Genomic DNA, 11453 nt, shown 5'->3' with positions numbered 1-11453 from the left:
AATATTGCTATCGAATCAAAATATCTCACACCTTTTAAATTATGAACGACTTGGACCGTTAACATCGTGTGTAGGTCATAAAAATTTGCTGTCATGTAGCTTGTATCTTCTTAGTAAACATTATCTCATTTGCGTTGTTTTAATATATTATATGGTGTTGAAGGCCTACGGAACCAGATCAATTCAGTCTACGGACCCATCCAGATGACAAAGTTATAAAACATTCTAGTTCAGTTTTAATGCGGTTTAAGTATGTCAAATTGGGATATAGACCGGTTTAAAATTATGGTTGTGCATTTGACTAGTTAACTAGGGATTCTCCAAGATGTAGATTGAGAGAGTTCCAACCAACCAAACTTACTGAAGACTATGGGTGCATATATTTAAAGACAATAACTATAGTTGCTCACTGCTATTCAATAATTATTTACACGTTGGAATGCAGTTAGCGCAACAACAAAAAATACTATCATTATATGATTTTAAAAATGTATTTATATTTGATTTTAATTTTTTATTGCAAGTAGGAGTATGATTTAGAGACATCCACTGATCTCCCAATGTTTTTTTGTTTTTGTTTTTTTTTTGATACTTTCGACTTAATGAAGGTATACCAACAAATTGTACCACGGTTATCACGTGCTCATGCACGAAAGTAAACATTATCCACTTGACAGACACTTCAAATTATTTCACATAAAATTTTTTTTTTGTTATAAACCATTTAGTGATCGACCCATTTATCAGCCCGTGTAGCAAGACGGGCCAAGCCCATCCGCAGGATCATACTGGCGCCTATCTACTCTTGTGTTTATCTACATTATAGTTGGTGTTTATCTTACGTATTGCTAGTCATTATCTAGTTAAGGATAAGTACGATCTCATGTCGATCCAGTACTTAGACCGTCATTACCATATGTATATAAAGACCAGTTGGTCGACCTAATAATACACACAAGTTCCCCTCTTCATTCACAACACGTTATCAGCACGACGTTGTCTCTAAACCTTTCCAAAAAAATCCACCACCCATAAATCAGAAACCAAACGATCTCTTGCTATTTTCCGGCGACTCCTAAAGCTCTTCCAGTCGCCTCCTTTTCTCTCTGTCAGCAACCAGCAGCAGCTCTCTCTCCTCACAGACCGTTCAACTCATCACAAAAGGTTCAGGTATCTTCAGAAAACTCAAAACAAAACCAAAAAGGATTTAAACCCTCAGCCGCATACATACAACTACATCTAGCCGTATGTCTTTGCAGAATAAAATCTAAAACCCTAATCTATTTTCAAAGCTTAAATCTCGTCTTGTTTCACCCTGTTTAAGCTTGTTTGATTTTTTTAATCTTCCTGATGTGAGTTAATTGCTAGAACCTTTTAGGTTGACAATTACACCAATTTTTTTTTACATATCCGACTGCTGCATCAACTTAATCTGATGGTTTGCTTGCATTAGAAACTTGTTCTTGAATGTTTAAAGTCTTTCTCTGATATGTTGAAATCGACTAGAACCTGTCTCAAATTTGAAAGAATTTTTTTTAATATTTTTAAGATAAATCCGATTTTTCTTATAGATAAATCTGAAATTTTTTAAAGATAAATATGATTTTTTTTTATAAATCCGACTGAAAACAATATATTATATATTTTAATTCGATTTTCCTATTTTTAAAAAAAATCTTATATATCTTAAATTAAAAAAAAATAGGATTAAAAAATATCGATTTTTTTTTTCCTAATCCTACTAGGAATAGGAATTGCTAGTATTTATCTGAAAATAAATAAATTTCGGATTATTACTGATATACTAGCATTATCAAATCATTATATTTAATCTGATAAATATCGAAAACAAATAAAAGTAAGAAATGATTGCATTTTTTTTGAAAATGTATACTAATCTGATTTCATGCGTGGATTTAACTTTATCTCGATTTTGTATAGGTTTAACTTTACCTTCCTGCATATCACATGAAATCATCTGATTAGGATAGATCATTCATACTAATTAGTTTACTTTCATGTCGAAAATTGATAAAACTGATCAGATTTCATGCAGTGGATTTAACTTTATCCTAGATGTATAGGTTTAACTTTACCTTCCTGCATATACATGAAATCGTTTGGATCATTGAAAAAAAAAAATATTGTTATTTACTTGCATTGCTTGTACCCGACAGAAAGAGTATGTGAATGATCCGATTATTTTCTTACTAATGGGGATAAACTACAAATATTTTTCAGATGTCAAAGATTGTGAATCTTGATTTCAGTGCTTTGAAAAGCAATGGTGACAACTACCTGGAATGGCCGCTTGATGCAAAGATCATGCTGCGATCAAAAGATCTTGGTGACACAATCACCGAAGACAAAAATTCCAGTGACAAAGACAAGTATAGAGCTATCTACATGATACGCCACCATCTCCAAGAGAACTTGAAAACTCAGTACATGACCATAGAAAATCCATATGACATTTGGATCGCTTTACAGCGAAGATATGACCACCAGAAAACGGTGTTGCTTCCAAAGGCTCAATATGATTGGAAACACATAAGGTTCTTGGACTACAAATCAGTAGACGAGTACAACTCAGTCCTGTTCAGAATTGTGTCCTTGTTAAGGTTATGTGGTGAAAAAGTAACCGAGGAAGAGATGCTTAATAAAACTCTCTCCACGTTTCCTCAAACCAACATGGTATTGCAACAGCAGTACAGAGAGAGGAATTTCGCCACATATACTGAGTTGATAGAATGTCTCTTGTTGGCTGAAGCTAACAACGAACTGTTATTGAAAAACAGTGAGATGAGACCTCCTGGTACAGCTCCATTACCCGACATCTCTAAGCTGGCTATAGAGCCAAAGAAAGAGAGTAACCTTGTCCAACACAATGACCATCCCGGTCCAAACCGTGGAAGAAGTCAAGGACGAGGTCGTGGTTCTTTTAAAGCACACGGGCGAGGACGTGGTCGCGGTACCACACCCGGCTTTAGCCGTGGTCGTGGCCGAGGCCGTAGTGTGTCTTTTAAACCACAGATCAAAGCTGATCGATGCCACAGATGTGGTATGGGTAATCATTGGGCAAAGAATTGCCGAACTCCTAAGCATTTGTGTGAGCTTTACATGGAGAGCTTAAAAAGAAACCCGGAAGCTAACATGGTTCGAGACCCGGGATATGATGATGATGATGATGATGACTTGGAAGACGTCCAGGATCACCAGCACGAGTCAGACAAAGTTGATCACATGGAGTTTGAAACTTCAGACATACTGAAATAAGGAATTAAAATTCCATATCGTTTTTTTTATTGTTTTCCCCTGGATTTGGTGTTCTTTAAGATTGTTTATCAGTGTTTGGCTTTGGATTTAACTTTATCCTTATGAATGAATAAAATTTTTTTCATTTCTCATATGCCTAAGAATTAGATCATTAAAGATACCATCTCTGAAAATTTTATTATTGTTCATTAACTTTATGATTATTGTTTTTGAAGAATGAAAAGTGGAATGGATACAATCGTGGTGGACAGTGGCACCAGCCACACCATTTTGAGAGACAAACGATTTTTCATACATCTCACACATAAGGTAGCTAACATCACCACTATAGCTGGCACGGCTAGCTTAATTGAAGGCTATGGCCACGCCAATATCTTATTGCCAAAAGGTACACATCTTGAGATTGAAGATGCTTTGTACTCACCTAGCTCAAACAGAAGTCTATTGAGCTTTAAAGACATAAGACTGAATGGTTTCCACATCGAAACAATGGGTGAAGGAAGTAAAGAATTCCTACAGATTTATAAAATCACCCAAGGCAATAAGAAAGTCTTTGAGACTATACCTGCGTGTGGGACTGGTCTTTATTATGCCCAGACCAGTCTTGTTGAGGCTAATGCCGTCTTGAATAAAGAATTCAAAGAAGAGTTCACTCTTTGGCACAATCGGCTGGGACACCCCGGTTCGAACATGATGCGAAAACTCATATCAAATTCAAATGGTCACAGTTTGAAAACAAAAAGAGTTATCCCTAAGAATATCACATGTGAAGCATGCTCACAAGGGAAACTAATTACTAAGCCATCACGTACCAAAGTGAATAAGGAAGTGACAAATTTCCTAGAAAGAATACAAGTTGATATTTGTGGACCAATACACCCACCCTGTGGGACATTTAGATATTTTATGGTCCTGATTGATGCATCCACAAGATGGTCACATGTTTGTCTCCTATCAACTCGTAATCTAGCACTTGCAAGATTGCTGGCTCAGATAATAAGACTGAGAGCACATTTTCCAGATTTTCCATTAAAGACTATACGTCTAGACAATGCAAGTGAATTCACTTCCCAAGCTTTTAATGACTATTGTATGTCCATGGGGGTAAGTGTGGAGCATTCTGTAGCACATGTCCATACTCAGAATGGCCTGGCTGAATCCTTTATAAAACGGATCCAGCTGATTGCCCGGCCACTCTTAATGAATACCAAACTCCCAGTATCAGCTTGGGGACATGCAGTACTACATGCAGCTGAGCTAATTCGCATCAGGCCATCTAGTGAGCACAAATACTCGCCATCCCAACTACTAACGGGTCATGAGCCAGATATATCCCATCTAAGAGTTTTTGGATGTGCCGTCCAAGTGCCTATAGCACCACCACAGAGAACAAAGATGGGACCTCAGAGGAGGATGGGAGTATATGTTGGATACGATTCCCCTTCTATTATTAAGTACCTAGAGCCAACAACAGGTGATTTGTTTAAGGCCAGGTTCGCGGATTGTCATTTTGATGAATCCCAGTATCCAGCATTAGGGGGAGATTATGGTAAGCTGGTACAGGATATAAAATGGAATCAAACATCCTTAACATGGCAGGATCCTCGGACTAGAGATTGTGATCTAGAAGTCCGGAAGATTATACATCTTCAAGAGCTAGCTAACAGATTGCCAGATTCCTTTGCTGACCCAAATAGAGTAACCAAGTCATACATACCAGCTGCAAATGCACCAATAAGACTTGATGTCCGTGATGGACATAATCAGGCTGCTACTACGTCTAAACCACAATTGAAACGTGGTAGACCAGTAGGTTCCAAAGACAAAGAAGTTCGGAAAAGAAAGAGTGCAAAGAAATCCGACAAAGTGGAAACTCTAGACATGGAAAAGGAAACTCATGTACCACCAAAAGATACTTGGGACGCTAAGAATCAAGGTAATGAAGTTCCTGACAATAATGAGATCTCAATAAATTATGTCATGTCTGGAAGGAAATGGAACAGAAAACATGTCGACATGAATGATATATTTGCTTATAATGTAGCAGTCGAATTGATGGATAATAAGGATCTAGAACCCACATCTATACTAGAATGTATGCAACGACCAGATTGGTTGAAATGGAAAGAAGCCATTAATGTGGAGTTAGAATCACTGAAAAAGAGAGGAGTGTTTGGACAGATCATCCGGACACCTCACAACATAAAACCAGTGGGATACAAATGGGTTTTTGTGAGAAAAAGAAATGAGAAAGGAGAAGTTGTGAGATATAAAGCACGACTTGTTGCACAAGGATTCTCACAAAGACCAGGAATAGATTATGAGGAAACTTATTCCCCTGTGGTGGATGCTACGACCTTAAGATTTCTAATAAGTCTGGCTGTAAGAGAAGGTCTTGATATGCGGTTAATGGATGTTGTAACTGCCTACTTATATGGTCCACTGGATAATGAGATATACATGAAAATTCCAGATGGTATTGAATTGAAAAACAAAGAGAGTTCTCGAGAACAACATTGTATCAGATTGAACAAGTCTCTTTATGGATTAAAGCAATCAGGTCGAATGTGGTACAATAGACTGTCCGAATATCTCCTGAAAGAAGGATACAAAAACGACCAGATCTGCCCATGCATATTCATAAAGAAGTTCAATAAGGGTTTTGTAATCATTGCAGTATATGTAGATGATTTAAATATCCTAGGAACCTCTGGAGAAATTTTCCAAACTGTTGAATATCTCAAGAAAGAATTCGAGATGAAAGATCTTGGAAAAACAAAGTTTTGTTTGGGATTGCAACTTGAGTATATGAAAGATGGAATTCTTGTGCATCAAAAGGCATATACAGAAAAAGTACTCAAAAGATTTAATATGGACCAGTCTCACCCATTGACTAGCCCCATGGTCGTGAGAAGTCTTGGTCCGGACACTGACCCATTTGGTCCGAAGAAGAAAAATGAGGAAGTCCTTGGTCCCGAAGTGCCTTATCTCAGTGCCATAGGAGCTCTGATGTATTTAGCTGGCCACACACGACCAGACATCAGCTTTGCTGTGAACTTACTTTCTAGGTTCAGCTCCTGTCCGACCCAAAGGCACTGGAACGGGATTAAACATATACTTCGTTACCTACAAGGAACGAAAGACTTGGGTCTTATGTTTACTGACAAATCTAAGGAAGATTTAGTTGGTTTTGCTGATGCAGGTTATCTCTCTGATCCACATTATGCTAGATCTCAGACTGGTTATGTTTTTACACACGGTGGGACAGCTATATACTGGCGGTCCATGAAGCAGACCATGGCAGCCACATCCTCTAACCACACAGAAATATTAGCCATGCATGAAGCCAGCCGTGAGAGTGTATGGATGAGATCCATGACACAGCATATTCGTACCACTTGTGGTATGATCAAAGGAAAGGATCCACCGACCATCCTATACGAGGATAACACAACATGCATCGCACAGCTTAAGGATGGATACATTAAAGGAGATAGGACGAAACATATTCTTCCTAAGTTCTTCTTTACACACGAGCTTCAGAAGGTAGGAGAGGTCCAAGTATTGCAAGTCCGTTCGAGTGAGAATTCAGCTGACCTCTTCACCAAGTCACCAACCTCAACGTTCAAGAAGCTCATATGGAAGATAGGCATGCGTCGACTGAAGGATCTTCGGTGATGCATTCATCAGGGGGAGTTCATGTGTTGTACTCTTTTTCCTGTCTTGTTTTCCCTTTTACTACATTGGGTTTTGGGTTTGTCAAGAGAGGTTTTAATGAGGCAACATCCAAAGCATGAATGAACCTTGACCGGATGTGTCGATCAAGGGGGAGTGTTATAAACCATTTAGTGATCGACTCATTTATCAGCCCGTGTAGCAAGACGGGCCAAGCCCATCCGCAGGATCATACTGACGCCTATCTACTCTTGTGTTTATCTACATTATAATTGGTGTTTATCTTACGTATTGCTAGTCATTATCTAGTTAAGGATAAGTACGATCTCATGTCGATCCAGTACTTAGACCGTCATTACCATATGTATATAAAGACCAGTTGATCGACCTAATAATACACATAAGTTTCCCTCTTCGTTCACAACACTTTTTTCTTTTGAAAAAAGGCTTGTCACATAAAAATCTTGCTAGGACCAAAAGTCTATTTTACTTTTCAAACATCTTTATCCTGTTAAAAGTTGGAGTCAAGGTCTCAAGGATTCTAATTTGATAAAATATCAAATGAAAGAAACAAATAATAAAACGTGACGATCGTTTTAGTAGAAAAAAAAAGATAAGAAAAGAATACGCTAGCTAACAAATTAGAAAGCTCATCTCACTAAGTCATTGCAGTGTTAGAATAATTTTCTTTTGTTTATATAGGTTCAGAAATATCGCCGAGGAATAATGTATACATGATTCTCAGTTTACAAGATCTTTCATATCATTGTGTAATAAAAAACGTAGTTCTTTGATAATCTCAGAATTTGCTAATTAAGATATATAGATTTTTCTTTTATGAATTAGAACTGAATCAAAAGTTAAAACATATAATGTGATCTTTTTTGCTAAATGTGTGTATATGATATAAATCTTGTATTGGCAGAACATCTAAATAATAGTGTACTTATCTTATATATTAAAATAGAAGTCACAACCTTGATTCATGTGTGATTTTTTTAAAAAAAATAGACCTAATGGACATATTCCTAAAAAGTAATGTTACATTTAATCTGTAATCTTATCATTTAAATTTTGGGCATACCATAAATTTTTATTGGACTATCAATAATTGAATTTAAACAATAGATGATCGATTGGATTTATAGATAGTATAAATTAAATAGATATAATTTAATGTTGTAATACTATACCTCCATATGTTAATTATTTAAATATTTGTCGATGTTAACTTTTAAAATTATAAATAAAAAAATTAAATAATAAAAATCATATTATTAATCTTTACTACTTTAAACCAATGAAAACTAATTTTAAACTATATAGTTTATTTTAAAAATTAAACAAAACTAAATGTTTAATTATTTACTCGATTTGTAAAATGTTAAAAATTAAACAAAAACTTTCTAAATTTGTGAAATGTTACAATATTTTTGAATATGACAATAAAACAATATTTTACTAATCTTTATATATATAGTTACGATTTTAATAATGAAATAATAATATGAAAGTATATATATAGAAGAAGATACAAATACATGTAAAAGTTTGAAACAATCTATTCAATGAAAAAAATATACCGTAAACTTATTATGTTTTAAAAATTGATAGACACATATATATTATAATATATACCAATTTAAAATTGAAAACAAAATGTTTATATAAAAATAAATGAAAACAAAAACCCGCGCGGTTGCGCGGATCGAGATCTAGTATAGATTATTTGCTATAAAGTATCTTGCCACATTGTGTAAGTGCATATGAGGCGACAAAAATAATGTGCAGAAAGTAAGAACATACAAAAATTGTTAACGGGTTTGTTTCCTACATCTCCGAGATCTTGTCTAGATTTCATTGACTTAGAACAAGTAGCAACCTATAATTTCTATATGGTACAACACAAACACTTGTGTCTACCACTCTTTTCTAAATATGTACTCTATGAAGAATACGAATCAAGCACGCATGCATAGATCACCATCCGGCGCACCGGAGCTCAATGTCTTCTACAGATGTAATCTTCACAGACCACCACAATCAAATCACTCTTGTGCTAAACTTCCCCTGAGTCTAAGCTTCAATCTTCCACATCTCGGAAGTATTTCACCAAGTACGTTGGCACTCAACGCACACAAGTGACACAAAAGAGTACGTCAACTCCAACGCATAACATGCTCACCACGAGCTCAACACAATGGCTAACTCCACCATACAAAGCGTCAACTCCAACGCCACCAAACTAAATCCACATCGGACTCCATCAAACAATGCTTCAGAATGTCCTTCGACACCAAGCAATAACACACACTAATGAAACCTATCTCTCTCTTTTCTAGCTTTCTTATAAGACACGTCCCTCCTTATATAACAGACCAGAACTTGTTCTCCACGTCTTCAACTTTTTTTCAAGTCTCTAAATACTCTTTAAGCAAATTTTCTTTTCCATTTAAACGACTTTCTTTTCTTTGTAAAGGTAAACCTCCTTTCTAAGCAAACATCCTTTTCTTTTCTTTTCTGCTTAATGGAAAACATCCTTTTGTCTTCAAGCACATATATTCTTTGTTTTGGCTGATAAAAATAGCGAGAGATCATCATTGATTGAACTAAATCTAAACCCTAATTAAGCATCATTGATAAGCAGGCATGTTGATAAGTAAAAGGATCTTGGTTAATCTGGTGAAAAATATGAAAGATCATGTAGAGAAAGCAACGGCTGAAATTTATTACCAAAAATAGAAAAAGTACAAAGACCACTAGATCTCCTCCTCCAAATCCAAAACACAATCCAGCTGATACTGTTTCGGGCTTCTATAATTGCTGAATCTCCTTTCTCAGTGTCTTCTCGTTTAAATAGAAAAGGCAACAAATATATATTTGAGTTTTTGTTACTCAGAAGAAAGATAACGAGAGAGATGGCTGATGAAGTTTCAAATCTGGCAGAGTTAAAGTTAACAGCTTTGATAGTTCTATAAACCAAAGCATGCATCATAAACTATCGGACCGTCTGGGGGGTAAAATCGACGTCGTCTGTAACGGCCAAGAAGCCGTTGACGTTCATTGTTCCGGCAGAAACTATGATCTCATTGACTCATTCACATGGACATGGACATGCCCATCATGAACGGTATTCAGGTATACAATTTTATAATATTTTTACTGGTTAAATTCTTCTTGGTTATTCATTTATTTTCTTCTTAACCGAGTTTGCTACATATCGTTTAGAAAGCTATAATTGTTTAGTCTAAACAAACAAACCAACAATTCTTTTATAGAATAGTTTGGATTGTTTGAGAATTTTCCCATCCATAATAAATAAGCCGTAGGGTACTGTTCTACTTAACGTTAGAATAAGACTCCTTATTAGTCCTTATTGCTGCAACAGTCCAATCCTTTTTATTATTTTACAAAAATAGAACCGATAATTTATATATATGTAATATATATAGTGTGTTTTGTTTTTGATGAATGTTATTAGGCGAGGTGAGGTGGCGACAAAGAGACAAAGAGACCCTGGTCTTAATGACTTTCAAGAGAAACCTCTTACCATCTCTAAGCTTCTCTCTATTCTTCATAAACTCGATTTTTACGTCCAGACCTAGTCAAACAATCTCAATTTGTTAATCTTTACTTATTTGATATGACATACTTGTAGTTTTGAATATTCGTTACATACTTCCAAATATTAATTAATTACCAATACCAATTCAATAAAGTTTGCGAGCAAGTCAGGCTCAGGCTTCTGAAAATAGGTCGGATTTATGAATTATGATGATTTATCACGGCATCTTCATCTCTGCCATTCTCACATGTTAATCAATCGGGTTGGTTTGTAGCTAAACGAATTGGAAATCAGTGACTTGTCACGTGTAAAGAGCTAATGTGTATCGATCGCTAATTAAATCCGAACTATCTTGCTTATGAAAAAGTGTGGAGTCAAAAACAAAAACAAAAACAAAAATGTTATTAAATATAAAGGTAAACACAATTCATTCACAATTACCGTTATTAGCAAGGACCATGTGTTAGGCTCATTTGGCGCTTAGACCTCCCTAAGATCAGGTCCGGTCAAGAGTATAGACACAAAAAGCGATCGTCTAGGTACTTGCCTATGATAAAATAAACTTTTCTACTAATAATTCTTAGAGAAATCTCTTATGATGGCTCTAAATGTAGTTTATTGTATTTCTAATAATTAGGAATATATCTTTTACAATATTTTTAATATTTATTTATTTCAAATAATTTATAATATATCAAATAATCTAATGAAACAGAAATTTCATTCCTTAATCTTTCAAAACGCAACTACACAAATAATGCCATTTTCTAATAAATGTATGTTGTCAGATTTTCATTTTACTGTCAGCAATTATTTTTGTCAATTTAAATAGTACTACAATATATTAAGAGCAGTTTTTAAAATTATTAAATGGACTGCCGACGGAGAAAAAAAAAATCAATGGACAAGGACACTTGGACGAAAACTAGAAGTCGGT

The 11453-nt window shown here is 35.3% G+C and overlaps 1 protein-coding gene across 1 annotated transcript; it reads left to right on the top strand.

Annotated features, from left to right (window-relative positions):
* Positions 1-2241: 2241 nt before the first annotated feature.
* On the top strand, positions 2242-3276 carry LOC125590638. Its single transcript, XM_048764279.1, has one exon. The coding sequence runs from the start codon at positions 2242-2244 to the stop codon at positions 3274-3276; it is 1035 nt and encodes a 344-aa protein (XP_048620236.1).
* The last annotated feature ends 8177 nt before the right edge of the window (positions 3277-11453 follow it).

This window comes from Brassica napus, chromosome C7, assembly GCF_020379485.1.
Source record: "Brassica napus cultivar Da-Ae chromosome C7, Da-Ae, whole genome shotgun sequence".
Classification (NCBI taxonomy): domain Eukaryota; kingdom Viridiplantae; phylum Streptophyta; class Magnoliopsida; order Brassicales; family Brassicaceae; genus Brassica; species Brassica napus.
Note: the sequence above shows the minus strand (reverse complement) of the source record. Positions and strands in the feature narration are given on the sequence as shown.